Consider the following 18,751-nt stretch of genomic DNA (forward strand, 5'->3'; position numbering starts at 1 on the left):
CTTGGTTGAAACAAAAAGAAGAAATGAATCACTTACAGCCAATGGAAACAGTGAAAAGGGTGAAGGTGGAGTTGGCTTTCTGGTTCATAAAATGTAAAAAACAACATTTTGGAATTCAAAAGTATATTACCAAGAGTGTCAAGACTACTACTCGGGATTTCTAAGAGGTACAAACTAAAAGTCAATAATATATCGACCAACATTGAGCCATGATGATGAAGAGGTTGAAGAAATGTACACCGAAATTGAGAGACTTCTAGATGAATACTATGCCATCTTTATGGGAGACTTCAATGCTAAGGGTGGAAAGACACAAAATAATACAGAAATGGAAACTGTAGGATATTTTGGAATTGGTGAAAGGAATGAAAGAGGTGAAAGACTTGTGGAATTTGAAGAATCTTAAGAAATGTCAGTAACGGACACTTTTTTTTTTTTTCAAGAAAAGGGTGAACAGAAAGTGGACATGGAAGAGCCCAAATGGATTAACAACTAATAAAATTGACCTCATCCACACTAAAAGAAGATATATTGTGAACGATGTTACATCCTGAACAAGGTAAATGTTGGAATGATCACAGAATGGTAAGATGCACACAATATAGATGTAAGAAAAGGGGAAAAAAAAAAAAAAAAAAACGAGTAAATAATATGAAGATCTTTACAAAGGTCTCAAGTAATTACCAAATGATTTGAGATCTATGAGTTCCAAAGATAGAGGGTACATCATGATGTCTGGACTTGTTCAGACTTTTTTAATTTAATATATTTTATTTTAACGTGTTTTTTTTTTTTAATATATTTTATATCATTACCATTTTTCTTCATGTTTATATTATGGCAATTTTTTATATATTACTCTAGTGAGGTGGCACTTCTGCCATTTGTTTATCCCCAGAACAGTGCCATGAAGGATTTTACAAAGTCATGGTACCTGACCATAAAGATCATTTATTTATTTAAAATATTTAATTAAATATTTTTGTTCATATCTTATCATATGCATTTATGCCTGAAATTAAAGGATATTGAATTATCAAAACACCCGTACTGGAGGTGGGATTTGCACCACTGGCCTTTATTTCTTAAATAAGCATGCTACTATTGGAATCTGGCAGCACGGGTTCACATTTTGGCTTAATGCCTGCTATCACTCTGTGGAGATTAGAGGGATCAGATCTACTGTATAATTGAATAAAAATTATTCACATGTGATTTCTAAACAATATTTTTAGGTTATTATTAGCAAAAAGACATTTTATTATGCATTTAAAAGCTCTCCCCAAATTCACACTGGTAAAATGTCTCTGATCTTGTGATTGCATTAAATTATGCCACTGGCTTACTTGAGCTTGCCAAGTATAAAATATATACATAATACAAATTACTCCTGAATTCTATGTGCATAACTTTCAAAAAAAAACAGAATTTTCAAAAATCTGGCATATGCTAGAGTGCCAAATTTTATGAGATTCTACTGTATTTTTATTATCTCAATAACTGGTTATTAGGAAATCATAATCCTATAACAAATTCCAAGACAATTCCAGAACTAAAATAAAGGTTTCCAGAATTTCTGAAATCTTATGACTCACTTTAAACCATTTGTGGTGGTTTAAGACACCATTTTAAGACAATTTTAAATTACAGTTCAGTTAGAACTGCACTTCATTGTTACATATACACAGAAAGCACCTCTTTTGGTTATAAACAGTAGTAAAAAAAAAACTAGTACAAAAAAGTATACATTCCAATAAATGTAAGCAATAAATAACACAAAAAGTGAAATTCTTTTTCCTTCTCTTGCTTCAATCTTGAAAACCTCCCTCTTTTCAAGGCTGAAGTGTTTAAAATATTTCAGATACAGTTAAGCCCATTTATAGCAATTTAAATGTACAATTAATATTTCCATTCCAGTAGTTTGTTAAAAGTTATCACTTTTAACAAACTACTGGAAATGGTACCTATGGCTATATAAAAGAATTTTAATGAACTTTGCATGTTTGATTAGAAAAAAAAAAAAGAAAGAAAGAAAATGTTTTTTAAGTCTGGTAGAAAAATAAAATAGAATGCTGCTTAGCTCCTCATCAATAATAATTAACCATTGAATTGGTGTGTAGGTATATAACTGCTACCAAATGAAGAAAAATTTGAATTTTAGTATTTGCCCCAATCACTGGGCATTGCCTCCTGGTTGAAGGTGTTGCACCCGCTGTATGCGAAATGGTACAATCAGGTACAAGCAGTGCTCACATAATGTTTGCCATACTCAGGCAGGCGAAGTTTTTACAGCTCAAACAGAGAATTTTTTTTCTGTTTTATTAACTTAAATTGGCATATTAACTTATTTTCAAGAGTAGCTTTATATTCCTAGTTATGATATTCAGTTTAAATTTTAACTTAGATAGAGATTTTGTAGGTTATTACTTAGTATCGGAAAGAGTATCCAATCCACGTGTTTCACAAATTTTGTACAGCCGACGAACAGGAAGTTTTTTAGCTATATTTAGCCGCTTTATTGACTAATTGTTATATTAAATTATTTTCTATAAGTAGCTTATAGACCTAGTCAAGATCCTTGGTTTATTCTGAATTGGGACAGCAAGATTTTGGAAGTTAATTAATACTTAAGTGTCCTTAGATTTAACGTTCGTAACTTGTTGCCATTGTTATACGATAAAATGTTATATCCCAAACTAGATAGCGTTAGCTTAGTATAGTATAGTATAATATATAATATTATCAATTAATCAGTAAAATTTATTATTGAACTTCATTGTCAATTAAATTGTACTTTTTAACTAAATACATATAAGGACTTAGATTTTACAACTGTAACATAATTAATTAATACACAAGTTATATAAAGAAACTTGAAGATAATACTTGATATTGAAAAAATATATATAGATATATAGTGTTACAACTGCGTTGGGACACAAGTTGTTATAATTTTTGTACTGAAATTGAAATTTTATTGAAATTGAATCGAAATTATGACTCAGACCAGAGCAGCAAAGCAAAAGGCTCAAGTTAAATGGAGTGCTGTGGCCTAGGGTGAGAACTGAGGAGGGTAGTTGCCCTCTGAATCACAGCCTTTTAAAATGCACTGCTTGCTTGATGTTTGTGGATCAATCAGGTACGGGACATGATACTGCCAACGGGGATGTCTTTGTGTGTGTGTGTGTGCGATGTAAGAAGTGTAAGGAAATTAGGCGACAATTCAGCGTTGTTATGGGCCTATACGAGAGCTTGAAGGACAGGGTGGATGCCCTCGAAGGATCTAAATTGAGAGGTCATCAAGATCTCAGCTGCCCACGTCAACGCTAGAGCTTGCACTTGATTATCACACAACAAAGTGGCAACCCCCAAGGCAGAATGCACTGGTTCCAAAGGAACTAGTAGTTGTTGGTGACTATTGTCAGGGAAATGGGGAACATGCTATGTAAAGAGGATAGGTGGAACAGGACCAGGGTATGTCTGCCAGGGATAAAGGTTGATGACATTGTAGAGCGGATATCATCTTTTAAGGCCACAAAAGGTGATATTGTTGTACACGTTGGCACTAATGATATTAAGAGTAGGAGACCGGCAGAATTATTTAACAAATACAGGTCACTGTTGAAAAAAAAGCTGTGAGTTAGGGTTGAATTTGAAAGTGTCTGCAATTCTGCCCAGACATGATAGGAGGGAGTATATGATGAGAGCCTTGTCGATCAATTCGGCCCTGGAAAGATTGCGCAAAGCTCAAGGGGTAGAATTTTTTTCAGCCTGGTCTGTACTTGTTAACAGGAAAGACTGCTTCTACAGGGATGGGATACACTTAGACTCAGGGGAGGTACCCATGGACTGGAGATGTGCAAATGTGACCCCAATTCACAAAGTAGGATCAAAGGGCGACACAAGTAATTATAGACCTGTTAGTTTAACTTCTGTTCAAGGAAAATTAATGGAAGCACTGGTTAAAGAAGCATGCAGGATCATCTACACAAGACTTCAGTTATAGCTCGGACACAGCATGGTTTTGTTAAGGGAAAGTCTTGCCTGACCAATTTGATTGGATACTATGATGTGGTCACAAAGGAACTGGATGCAGGGAATAACTTTGATATCATATATTTGGATCTTAGAAAGGCTTTTGATACTGTTGCACATGAAAGACTACTGAACAAACTGGAGCAGTGTGGCATTCGAGCCAAACTGCTGCTATGGATAAAGGAATGGTTGAGTGGGAGAAGACAGAGAGGGGTAATCAATGGACACTGCTCATCATGGATTAATGTTATTAGTGGAGTCCCTCAGGGTTCAGTGTTGGGTATATTGTTGTTTTCTGTATTTATAAATGATATTGATGATGGTATATCAAGCTTAATGTCCAAGTTTGCAGACAATACAAAGATTGGCAGGGTTGTTAAGGACACTACTGACGCTATGCTGCTGCAACAGGATCTGGAAAGGTTGAGTAGATGGGTTGAGAGGTGGCAAATGAAGTTTAACATTGACAAATGTAAAGTACTACATATGGGAAGCAGGAACTCTAGAATGACGTATCAACTCTGACAGTGGTAGAGAACAAAAAGGACGTGGGTAATTGCGCAGGCAGATATGAAGTTTTCTGGGCAGTGCAGATGGTGTGCAAGGGTAGCTCATAGTGTCTTGTCAATGATATACAGGAATTTTTCTAGCAGGGATAAGGAGGTGATTATCCCCTTTATAAGGCAATGGTCAGGCCACATTGAGTACTGTATACAGGTCTGGAGGCCTCATTTTAAGAAGTATTTAGAGCTGTTGGAACAAGTACAGAGAAGGGCAACAAGATTAGTTAATGGAACAAAGGGTTGCTCTTATGAAGAAAGGCTTAAATTTTGCAAATTACAGTGTTTGGAGACCAGGCACCTGCGAGGTGATCTGACTGAGGTGTATAAAGCCTTGAATGGTTTGAGCATGCTCAATGCTGATGGGATTCTTCCTCTTGCTCAGAATAATCACCCGAGAGGGCATAAATTCAAATTGAGGAAAGTCAGTTGTAGGATATATGTGCGAACGTTTGCCTTTAGCCAGCAGGTAGTTGGTTGGTGGAACAGACTTCCATCCTTTGTTGTGGAAGTTGATAGCCTAAATAAATTTAAGGCTGAGCTGGACAGGTATTTGGAATGAATGGAGGGGTGAAATGGGAGTGGTTTTTTTTTGGTTGATGCTGCATAAGCTTGCTTTCTTGCATCATATGCCTCTACTAATGCTAATATTCTTCTCTGTGGAACACAGATAAGGGTAGAAATTCTTCATATGCTAATAGTAGGACTACATTCTACCAACTGAAGAATGTGTTCTATTTCATCCCCATTTTGTTCATTTGTAAGTTAGAAGAAATATGAGCGGTGGGAACTGTACCAGTCTCATGCAGTTTGGTGTAAACACTCTTGAATGTGGTATTCTGCAGTTAGGAAACTGTCAATGGTATTCTCTACAAGCAGCAGTAGCACTTCCACCACAAAAACCATAGACAAACATCATGTCAGCATATGTGAAGATGTGCAGCATTCTTAACAACACTTCTAACACCAAACAGCATTAGGTTATAACTGCTTCTTGGTCACATCTGATTCAGGGAGCTGTGCACTCCAGTTTCAAAAAGCTGTATCTCCATATCCATTGAGAATTGGATACATGTTTATATAAACTTTTTTACTCAGAATAATCTATGCTATAACATCCCAAAATAGTTACTATTCCTTCTGAATCACCCTGTATATATCGAATGAATGGCTGCCATTGCAAAGTGGTTAAAAATGAAACAGGTTTGCTGGTGCTTAGCAACTGTGCAGAACAATAGTACTACATCAATTGCAATAAAATTAAGTTTTCTGCCTTGAAAGATTCAGCTACTAGACCAAGGCATACCCATTGTTTTTAAATGTTGTTAAGAAGATGGATATTGAGTTATTCATGAGGAATACATGAGAATTGTACCAAATTATGTATGGTGCAAAACTGTTTTCAGAAAACTGGTTTTGTTATGATTGGAGAGTAATTTTTGATGATACCAATATAGAATAGCAGTGGGATGAGGTTATTTCATATGACATCACTGGTGTCATGGCAGACAACTGGTGGTGATAAATTTTATGGACTTTTGTACTGTAGATGACAACTTTCTTTTAAGCCCCATATTAATATATGTTGAAACTGCTGCTGATGTTTTAGAACAAAACAAATATCCTACAGATAAGAGCAAAGATGAATAGCAAGCTACAAAACATGGTGTTTTGCTACATAATCTATGTTATGTTTATATATAAACATAACATAGATTATGTATGCATGCAAAGAACAATGCACCAGCTAAAATGGATTTTATTGAAAATGTGATTGTAAGATGTGATAAGGAAAAACAATGTAATTTAGAATAATAGTTAATAAACAAATTAGTTAAAGTATGCAGTGTGTTACATTTCAGGCATGTTAGCAAACATTAATAATTTGTGATTTATAACAAAATAAATCAACCCACCAAAATTAAAATTTCTTACAAAGATTGCTAAAAGATTCTAAGCAAGCACAGAAATTTTGAAATGTATCAGAGATCATGTTCCAAGTTAATAGCGATATTTCTGTAGAGGAACTGAGGAGGGAATGCTATGAAATCAGAATTAAATTAGAACCATCCCAGGGGCCAACAGAATAATATACGTTGAAAATTTGGTAGCAATCCATATACTTGTTGATGCAAAAATATACTTTCATTTATGCAAATTTGTGTGGAGGGAAACATGGTCTATGAATCATGCCTGGACCTGAAATTTTCCAAAGACCAACAGAACATAGGTTGAAAATTCAGTCTCAATCAAACTTTTCATTCTAGAGTAATAAGCAAAATATACTTTCATTTTATGAATAGATTTCTTTGGTTGAGGGGAGGGGAGCTATGATTGATCTTAAAAGCTTTCCAGGTACCAACAAAACTTATACTGAAAATAAATGTGATATCAGCTGAACTTTTCCTTATTAACTAATGCTTAAACATCTGATAACATACTTCTTCCTACAATTTACGTAATGTACGCATGTATTACATTTCAGACACATTTTTTCTTAAAATTAATTACAATTTTTTTTCTTTTGCTGTGATTAGCTGAAGTGCAAAGTAAATATAGTTATCTTCTTATGAATTAATTACTAAGATTATAACTTCCTGGAACACTTAATAAAATTCTATAATTTTGTATTCTCAAAAATTAGCTGTTCAGTTTAATTACAACTATAATATTTATTGCTCTTCTCCTACATACTTAAAGTTTCTTTTCTTTCTATACATATGTATCTCTTCACAAGTGACACCACATTCATGAGTTTTACATAACAATCACATTAAGTGCATGGACTGTCTAAAACAAACAATACTGCATTTAAACTACATTTAATATGTGAATTTCTTTTTTTACACATAACACGTATAGAAAGAAGAATTAATAATTGCTGGATTTCTATTTCCTTGATTTTAATGAAATTTGGGCTGGCTCAACAAATCTTTCTATAGGAATCAAATCTAAAATTTCATGAAAATTCATGCAATGGTAGTCAAGTTAGTATGTGTGGACAGACAGATGGGCACAGTGAAGACAATAGCATATATGCTAATGCACCTAAAAATAGGTAAATTTGAACATATCATTTATGCTTACTTGAAATTCACAGTTTGTTTATCCCTCCCTTATTTTTTTACATAATATTGTATTTCAACTGTTTTAATGAAGTTACTTTATTAACAAATGTATGGCTTGGCAATATTTTCAACCCCTCATTCAGTGTTAAAAATGGACTAAACTGTGGTATTGTAAGAAACTCTTCAGCTAACAATGTTTCAGTGAAATATCAAAATTAAATATAATAAAATTCCTTCTGACTTAAAATATATATACCAAGGTGGTTAAAATTTTAGACTCAGTTTCAATCATCAACAAAACATTTTACTAGTTTCACATTAGAAAATCTTATTGGGATAGTTTATTGGCAGTGTTTCCAACCATTGTCATAAAGAAGAATGCCTTCCTTGACTTTTTTTTGGGGGGGGGGAGGACTATGCTCATCCTTGTAAGATCTCACACAGATATGTGGTAGTTCTAAAATAAGCTTTTCAACTTATTTCCATGATTGCCTTGCTGTTTATAGCTATGCAGCATGAGTTCTTTCACTAAAAATTTGATAGTACACTCACCACTCTGCCTTTTTACTAACTCTTACAGAGACCATCTTGAAATGTGAATTAAGTGCATGGGCATAAAACAGTTAATATGGAGGGAGGGAGGGAGGGAGGGAGAGAGAGAGAGAATCAATGAAATTTTAGATCAAAATTTGAAATCCACATATGTCAAATTATACAGCTCTTTCTATCTCGCTCTCATTTAATAGTTTTAAAAACCCTTTGGAGAACTCACCACCATCTGGTTCCTCTCCAACTTCTTTACGATAACATTCTCTATCATCATCACTAGCAACAGAAGTATTCCCTTGTGCATCAAATGACACTGTTTGTAGTTTCATCCCCTTTAATGATTTTTCTCTGTGTTCCAATTTCTGCTGTTCCTTCTTCTTCTTATTGAGCTCTTGTTTATGTCTTCTCTGTTCTTTTGTTTGTCTATAAATTGGGCATGAAAAAAATTGAAATTAAAGAATTTATGTATAATAAATATGATATGAAACATGAAAATGGACATTACAAGGTAAAACAGACATTTTTCTTTGAACTCTAATCTACAATATTGCATATGTACTGATAATTGTGGGAAAATCTTGGAATCATGCCCATTCAAAGTTTACATGGTGTGAAAATCAACATTTTTTTTTCAGAAATTACAATTTTAATTTAAATAAAAAAAAAAAAACATAAACCAAATTCCCTAATCAAGTACTTTTAAGTACATTATCAAGGGATACAACTTCTGGACGAGCAATGCCAGTTTAACACGTTCACTGCTTTCTCACACAAATATGCAGCATCAGATTTTTGATCCACTTGGAGGGGGAACGGCCCTACTTTTAGAACTTTTTCTTCCAATTTGACAGAAAAAAAATTGGATATTTTTGTCAAACAACCTTCACTGGCAGCTGATTAATCAGTCACAGTGAGAAAAATGCCCAAAAAGTGTCTCCTCCCTTTCCAATTCATATTGACTCAATTCTGTGGTTTTCAATCCTGGATTTAAAAAAGTTGTGAAATAATTAAGTTGAAATGCTGGCATTGAAGATGTCAAACAGTAAGTTGTTCTTTGTTCACAGGAATGATGATGTTCACAACTAGCAAGCTTAATGTCGTTTGATTATTTGTAACAGTATTTATTATTTTAATGACATTAATAACCTAATTTTTACAAAGGTTCCTTCCTTTTTAATGTGTTTTTTAAATGAAATTACATTTTTTTTCATGGTCAGCAAGCTTAAAGGCTCATGGGAAAAGCAGGGTTAGGTTCCATAAATGACTGAATGTCTGGACAGCAGAACACAATGCATGGACTGAAAAAAAAATTTAAGATATACAAACAGCATAGGGCCCCCTTGAAGGGTGATCCTAAAGTCATAAAGGAATTTAGGTAAGCTAAGGCAGATTATGAGAATTTGCATTATTTGCCCAAGAAGTCTCTGGAAAATAATGCAAAGAAACACAGTAAAAACATCTATGTTTATATGAACAGTATAGGAAAGAGGTTGAATCACATTGGGCCACTTGATATCTATGGGTTAAGTGTGGATGACCTTGCTCAGATTGCTCACAAATTGAATAGGTATTTTGCATCTACATTCACACAAGAGCAATTCTATAGGATAAGGGGATTAGAAATTCTTTAGGGAAGGGGATACCAGAAGTTTATTAAACTTTAACAAGGAATGAAATGACTGTGATAACTGAAAAGAAAGCGGAGGATAAATTGTTGAAGATGGATATAAAAAAAGGCACCTGGGATAGATGGAATCTATCCAATTATATTAAGGGAGGCAAACCATTAGCAATAATGAGAGAATCCTTGGATTCATGGGAGGACCCTATGGATTGGAGATACCCAGAATGTATCCCAATTCATTAAGGGGGATCAAAAGGTGACAGGAGTAATTACAAACCTGTTAGCTTAACATCTGTTCCAGGAAAAATAATGGAATCACTGGCTAAAGAAGTAATGCAGGACCATCTGGACTGGCGTGTAATTATACTGCAATCACAGCATGGATTTGTTAAGGGGCAGTCTTGTCTAACCAACCAATCTGATAGGTTACTATGATGCAGTGACCAAAGAACTGAATTATTTTTGCCTTCAGCAAAAAATAATATTGACATTATATACTTGGATTTCAGTAAGACTTTTGATACTGTTGCACATAAAAGACTGCAGTACAAAGTAATTTGCCCTTATGCCACATTGCTCCAGCAATGTGGCATTAAAGGAAAGTTACTGCACAGAACACCAAAAGTGGTTATCAATGGGCACTGCACTTCGTGGACTAATGTTAGTAGTGGAGTTCTGCAAGTTTTAGTGCTGGGCCAATTGTCATTTTCAATATTTATCAATGATATTGATTAAGGTACATCAGGCTTAATATCTAAGTTTGCACAAAGGTTGGCCGGGTGGTTAATGACAGTTATTAGTACTGCAATGAGATCTAGGAAAATTGGGTCGATGGGCTGAGAAATGGCAGTTGAAGTTTAACATTGACAAATGCAAGTTGAAGTTTAACATTGACATATGGGTAGCAATAACTGCAGAGTAATGGGGAATGAAAAAGATCTGGGGGTAATTGTGCAGCCACACATTAAATTCTGTGAGCAATGCAGATATGCTGCCATGACAGCTCATGAGGTTTTGTGAATGATATATAGAAACTTCTCTAGCAAGTATAAGGATGTGATTACCCCTTTGTATAAGGCCATGGTTAGGCTGCATCCTGAGTAGTATAAAAAAATTCTGGAGGCTTCACTTTAGGAAGGTTTAAATCTGCTGGAAGAAGTGCAGAGAAGGGCAACCAGACTGTTGAAACAAAAAAGGGTGCTCTTGCCTAGAAAGGTTTTAGTTATGCAAATTGCAGCATCTTGAGACTAGGTACTTGTGGGGAGATCTGACTGAGGTCTTTAAAGCCTCGAATGAATTGAGTAAGTTGAATGTTAATGGCATTCAATCACTTGCTGAGACTACACAAATGAAGGGGGATAAATTTAATTCGAGGAAGGATGGTTGCAGGATAGTTGTGCAGAAGTTTGCCTTCAGCCAGCAGGTAGCTGATTGTTGGAACAGGATTCCATCTGTTGTGGAAGCGGATGGGTTGAATAAATTCAAGGAACAACAAGACATATTCTCGGAAGGTACGGATGGGTGTGTAGTTCTCTTTCTCTCTCTATTTTTTTTTTTTTTTTTTTTTTGGGTGACGCTATATAAGCTTGCTTTCTTGCACCATTTGCCATTACTACTACTATTCCCACAGCTGCAAAACACCACAGTCATTCAGTACTAAAGGTGGAAAATATGCTGAAGCAAGTCACAGCATGATTTCTTCATATTATAAAAATATACACTTCATACATCATCCCACCCATCAAGTGTTATTGGTAAAGAAGCAGCTGCTTGGGAGTTCTAATTAGCTAAAGTTTATTGAAGTATTGTTTATAAAACTTCTCTTTAGGAACTACTGTTTTCTAATGGGAGATGCTTTTAGTTGTACACTACTTGATAGCAATGCTCAGCAATCCTGTTTTCAATTTAGTTTTGGTTTATGTATTGTTTGTTTGCATTTTGTGACTGAGTGATTGATTTTAGTTTAGCATGTTGGCAGTTTTAAACTTCTATTTTTTTTTTTGCATCAAAGAGATCAAGCAAATCAGCTAGTGCGAATAACATGACAAAAATTATGAAAGCTATCAGAAAAAACTTTTGTTGAAAATTAAATTTGACATTCTAAAATGATGTCCAACTGGACAATCAAAATTTTTTAAGATATCTAAAAAGGACACTGGATTCAGGTGAGCATTTGATTTGCACTACATTTAGTGATTGTCAGCAATTTGAAAATCAACTACATCCTAAGCTGTTATTAAAAAGAATGTAAATACAATATAAGGTTCCCTAATTTTAAGGTAAAAGTTTCTTGCATTTTATTGAACTTATACTATATTTATATTTAAAATTAAATGTTTCTGATACATTTAATATTATTATACGGAGAAATGGTGCTTAAAATGTAGTAGTGGCAAATGATGCAAGAATGCATACAAAAAAAAAAAAAAAAAAAAACCTTAAACACCTCAATTAGATCACCCCTAGGTGCCTAGTCTTAAGATGCTACAATTTGCAGAACTACAAAGACTAAGAGCACCCTTTTGTTCCCTTCACCATTTGCCCTTCTCTGCACACAATCGAGCAGATCTACACCTTTCTTAAGGTGGCACCTCCAGACTTTTATAAGTCATCAATAAGCAGCTTAACCATGGCATTGTACAAGAGGATAATCACCTCCTTATTCCTGCTAGCAAAGTTTCTATATATCACTGACAAAACACCATGAGCTGTTCTGGAAGCATGTCTGCACTGCTCAGAGAATTTCATATCTGACTGCACAATTACCACAGATCATTTTCATTTTAACTTCATTAGTTTAACTTCTGTTCCAGGTAAAATAATGGAGACACTGGTTAAAGATGCATTGCAGGATCATCTAGACAAGACTGAAGCAATAATTCAGACACAGCATGGGTTTGTTAAGGGAAAGTCCTTGTCTGACAAATTTAATAGGATATTATGATGGGGTTACAAAGGAACTGGATGGAAAAAATAATTTTGATATCATATATTTGGATTTCAGGAAAGCTTTTGACACTGTTACGCATGGAAGACTATTGTACAAATTGGAGCAGAATGGTATTAAGAGTAAGTTGCTACAATGGATAAAAGGATGGTTAAGTGGGAGAAGACAGAGAGTGGTAATCAATGGGTGCTGCTCTTCTTGGACTAATGTTATTAGTGGAGTCCCACAGGGTTCGGTGTTGATAAGTTATAGTTGATAAGTTACTCTGGAATTTCTGCTATCCATATGCAGTACCATACATTTGTCAATGTTAAACTTTTACTGACATTTCTCAGTCCATCAACCTAATTTTTTCTAGACCTTGTTGCAGTAGCATACAGTCATTACAGTTGTTAACCACCCTGCTAACCTTTGTATCATCTGCAGAAATCAGCCAGAAACATTGATCAGGCCAACTAATTTAAATTATTTACTGTTATATTCTATGGATAACTATCCCCTGCTGAACACAGATTAACCTAGAACTCTGTTTTTATCACCCCAGTTAAAAGCACTAAATAGGGGATGCCCAAACTCTTTTATTATCAGAGGATTTACTGAATAGTAATCAAGTCTATAAGATATGTCTGTTGTCATGTCTGTTTTACCAAACTACACTTGTTTTTGAAGGAGAATATTAACTTTATTTCAAAACTTGCCAGCATGTCTACAAACTGTATGAAGTTCGTTGGAATCTTTCTATAAACTGAGAGAAATAATATTGTAAAGGACAGATGCTAGTACTTTTGTAAACACTTGTCCTGGGTGACATTAGCATTGGCAAATGATGGAAGAAAGCACGCTTGATCTACATCAGGAAACAAAAAAAAAAAAAAAAAAAAAATGGCACCTCCCATTTCACCTATTCATTCCCTCCAATAGTTTGCCCAGTTCTTCCTTGAATTTATTTAAACTATCAACTTCCACAGCAGATGGAAGTTTATTCCGGCAATCAACCATCCGCTGGCTAAAGGCAAACTTCCGCATATCTATTCTGCAACCATCCTTCCTTGATTTGAATACGTTGCCCCCTCATGTACGTAGTCTGAGCTAAAGGAAGAATCCCATCAGCATAGAGCTTGCTCAATCCATTCAAAGCTTTAAACACCTCAATCAGATCACCTTGCCAGTACCTAGTCTCTAGATGCTGCAAGTTTCATAACTGAAACATTTCTTTGTAAGAGCACCCTTTTGTTCCCCTTCTCTGTACTCATTCCAGCAGCTTCACATCCTTCCTAAAAGTTGGCCCCCAGACTAGTAGGCAGTATTCAAGATGTGGCCTGACCATTGCCTTATGCAACTGGATAAACACTTCCTCATTCCTGCAACCACCCAGCAATCCATCTTAGAATCTCACCAGTAATCAAAACTGGTTCAAGCTTATACAGTAACCTCTCATGAAGGACCATGTGAAATGCTTTGCAAAAATCCAAATAACTGTGTCAAAGTAGCCTATTAGCATTAGTAGAGGTATATAACACAAGAAAGCAAACTTATACAGCATCAGCCAAAGAAAAAAAAAACTTCCCATTTTATCCATCCATTCGCTACAAAAGTTTGTCTAGTTCTTCCTTGAATTTATTTAAGCTATCAACTTCCAAAATTACAGATGAGTTTGTTCCAGCAATCAACCATCCTCTGGGTAAAGACAAATTTCCACATATCTATTCTACAAGTCTTTCCTCGATTTGAATTTATGCTCTCAGGTGTGTAATCTGAGCAAGAGGAAGAAACCCATTAGCATTGAGCTTGCTCAAACCATTCACGGTCTTATACACCTCAATCAGATAACCTCACAGGTGCCTAATCTCCAGATGCTGCAATTTACAGAACTTAAACAATCTTTTGTTCCTATCACCAATCTTGTTGTGGCCTTTCTCTGTATTGTTCCAGCAGTTCTACATCCTTCCTAAAATGAGGCCTGCATACCTGTATGTAGTACTCGAGGTGTGGCCTGATACAAAGGGATAATCACCTCTTTATCCCTGCTAGTTAATCATTTTAATTTTTAATTTGGTAGTTGTTGGCGCATCGGCTTCTGTGGCCATAATGCACCTCCCAAGGTTTTTTGCAGTACTTTGATCCAAGCCCGAGGCGGGATTCGAACCCGTGACCTTTGGGTTGCTAGGCAGGCACTTTACCCACCCGGCTAGCCCGGTCGGCATCCCTGCTAGCAAAATTCCTGTAATTATCATTGACAAGACCCAATGGGCTCTCCTTTACAGCACTAAAGAGACTTAGGGGCCTTGATCTGGATGATGGCTCAGCTTAAAGGCATGTTGTGACTGGTCTGATCTTCAATTCATATCAGTAAAAGTTTTTCCATGTCAGCAATAAGGCTATCACATTTTCTTATAACTTTAGTGTTCGTTGGTGTAGGATTTTTAATTTCCTTCAACACTTTCTCCTTAAAGTTCACAATTGTACTAACTGTTTGGTGAGCCAAACCTAGCTTACAGCTTGGCTTGGTTAGTTTATCACAGCCATAAACATACCTTGCTCACTTAGTTTAATCATTTCTAAAGTGGAATTTAAAGTGAGGCTTACGACTCATTTTTTATCACTAGTACTACACTTAGATGCCATTGTAATCAACACAAAAATATTATATATAATATAATAATTTAAAAAGTTTGGAAAATTACCAGAATACAGAGAGACGCAGAGCACACAAATGCTGTAAACCAGTGGTTTTCAACCTTTTTTTAATAACGGCACCCCTAAGTAATTTATTTTATTTTGCGGCACCCCTATTCAATTTTCTCAATATATATATAATATTAAAAATATATGTTATATGATATTTATTACAATAATATAATTATAAAAATTGCATTTCATAATATAAATTATACATATATGGTATATAATTTTATTCTTTATATAGAGGTACTAAGTAAACATCAATTATAGATCACCACAAAATTAAAAAGATACTGTATACCTCTTTATAATGAAATAAACATATAAATTTAAAAATAATAATAAGTTTAAGTAACTTAAACCCAAATTACGTGGCACCCCTGGAATGTTGTTGCGGCGCCCTAAGGTGCCGCGGCACCCCAGTTGAAAACTACTGCTGTAAACAGACTGAATCACTAACAATAAAATGATGTCCAATACCCTTTCGGACTCAGCTGCTGAGTGCATCATACCAAAGAAGCAGAACAAGCGGCGAACATAATGAACATGGATATAATTGAAAACTGCCGTATTAGCGGGATTCTGAAAAGCGGAGCCCTACTGTACTGATAAAATTTTACCCTTAAAGGGTTGTTATAATAGATCCATAGCCAGGGACATCAGGACTGAAAACGAACCGGGCTGGACAGTATGCTGAAAGTGATGACATTGAATCAGCTCTTTATAATATGTCATCTGATAATACTGAAATAGAATTCTATTCAAGTGATGCATATTCTAAATCTCATTCAAATGCATCTGTTGATGTTAGAACGCTACAAAAAACAGATATCAGCATTACTTGGAGTGATGACTCTTCACAGATGAAAAATCCATTTACTAAAAAGCACTGCCTACTTGTTCCAGCACCTCAGAGAAGTGATCCACAGAAGCACCCCAAAATGCACAGGAATGATCCTTGAATATCAAATGTGTTACAGAATGAATTGTGACTGCATGTAATGAGAAGACAATTCACCTAAGACAATTCCTACTATTCTCTTGAACTAGCAAAAATATTTGCAGTTGTCTTCACGAAAATGTGCATATAGTCAACATTTCTGTAACAGTTCTAGACCTAGTTTTAGTTCATGTGTCTAGACCTATTCCACCCCACTGTATAGTTAATGTAAAAAGAAACAGAGCATGCTGATTCAAATGTAATAAACTATAGAATTTATTACAGTTTAACATATATGAAAAGTTGTAATTAATTTATTTACCTTTTCTGCTGTCTTCGAATGTTTAATTCTTTTATTTCTTTCTTTGTTTTCTGAACAAATTTGTGAAAAAGTATTTCTCCTTGCAGTAATCCGCCTTCTATTTTAATTAACTGCAAAGTCATTCGAGGTCCAAGTTCAACTAATCTAAAAGAGTGGGGAGGAAAAAGTGAAAATTAAGAGATAATAATTGTCTTTCCAAAGTGATTATTTGTGCCATGCATATCTTAAATTAATGATTATAATTACTGTTTAGGAATTTGCAAAAATCCTAATTTTCTGATGCTACTGGAAAACTTTAAATCGTTGAAAAGATGTAAAGAAAGAGTAAGATTTAAAGATTTAATGCTTTTTTAACCCACTCAGGAGTTATGATCCAGGAGTATGCACACAGAACTGTTTTTCATATGTGGGCTCTCGGGAGTATGCATATACTATATCTCGGGAGTATGCATATACTCCCGAGATATAGCTCTACATTTGAAAGTTATTTCAAACATTGTGTCTGTTAATGTACAAACTGTGTCTAATTTTTAATACATGCTGTCATCCCTTATCTATGCTTCCAACTAATTGTAGACAGTTTATAATAACAAATGAAAGCAAAAGGATAGCTTTTAAAAGCTTCTGTCTTTGTGCTTTCATCTAACTTCTCCCACTTCCAAACCAGAGGGACAAGGAGATCAGTTGTTTGATTTGTGTTTACAAAAGCCAAAACTGAAGAATTTTTCTGTAATTCAGATCCAGAAGCTGATAAAATTGAGTCAAACAATGGGTTTATTTAAATTATATTTTATATTCTGATCTGATTTTTTACAATTTTATTCTAACATTGGGCAATAAAGGAAAAATAACAAAAAAAAAAATCAATATTTAAAAGCATTTATGCACAGTTTTCATTTTTACAAAATTTCAAAATAATGTGTATATGACATATAAAGTATATAATCAGCTATTAATTTTTTTTCGTGCATATAATTTTTGGTAAATTAACTGTTTATGGGAATATTGTTGCTATTTTTGGTGCAAGGGCTACTTAGGCATCTAAATAGGTCTACTGATCTAAAATCAAACCTATTTCAGTTAGTCAATGTTTCTAAACATTTTTATGTTTTGTTGTCAAGTAAATTATGCATAAATGATTTCAGCTGTATTTGTTTTGCCCCCTATTTGTCTCTAAACCAGAAATCCTACAATATTAAACTTTAATTAAAGTGAGTAAGGCCCAACCTCACTCTAAGTTTAACCTTAAACCATTTTCTGATGCTTCCTCCAGTCTTCACTGTACATTTGCCATTTTTATATAATTTTTTTATTCCCTTTAAAAGATTATTATCATCCTTAATACCATATTTTCTAAAGTTTTGCCAAGCAGATTTCTAGGTACTTTTCATAAGTTTTACACAATCAACAAATCCTACAGTAAGCAGATTCTTGTTACATTCTCACAAGTTTTCTATAGTTTGTTTTAGTGTGAATATTTCATCACAACAGTCCCTGATTTGCCTAAAGTCTGACATCCGTTCTCAAAGTTACATTCAAAAATACTTCTCATCCCCTTCTTCAAGACTCTTGCATAGATTTTATCTGATGCACTACGGAGTGAAATAGCTATGCAATTTCTACATACCGCTTTACTTACCTCTTACCTATTTATAAATTGTACAATTAACGTCTTGCTCCAATCTGTAAAACCTATCAGGAACAACCTCTGGATAACATGACACCTTATACAATTTTCACTCCATGTTTTGGTATTTCAGATCTGATTTTATCTGCACCTGCTGTTGTTCCATACTTATTTTCTATAACCTTTTCAATGTCTTCAGCTCCTTACTTCTAAAACCTTCTCCTTACTCCACACTTCTAAAATATGCTTGTCTTCTGCTTTAATTTTTCCATTATCATTTTTATTCGCTTAGTTATGGGTCCCCTCCCCCCCATACTGTGAGATTTTTAAATAAAGGGCAAAACATTTTTCACATTCCTAATACTTGTTTCCATATATCTCCCAAAATATTCTTAAG

General features: G+C 34.6%; 1 protein-coding gene across 1 annotated transcript in view; it reads right to left on the minus strand.

The window, feature by feature from the left end:
- Positions 1–18,751, minus strand: part of ppan (Brix domain-containing protein peter pan) — a 128,103-nt gene that overhangs the window by 17,374 nt on the left and 91,978 nt on the right. The window contains exons 7-8 of the mRNA XM_090380267.1: positions 16,728–16,871; positions 8,436–8,635 (exon numbers count right to left, since the gene is read on the minus strand). Coding sequence (XP_090236393.1) covers positions 8,436–8,635; positions 16,728–16,871 — 344 coding nt within the window. The remainder of the gene's footprint in view (positions 1–8,435; positions 8,636–16,727; positions 16,872–18,751) is intronic.

Source organism: Mastigoproctus giganteus, chromosome 8 (assembly GCF_048544385.1).
Source record: "Mastigoproctus giganteus isolate SK-2022 chromosome 8, ASM4854438v1, whole genome shotgun sequence".
Lineage (NCBI taxonomy): Eukaryota > Metazoa > Arthropoda > Arachnida > Uropygi > Thelyphonidae > Mastigoproctus > Mastigoproctus giganteus.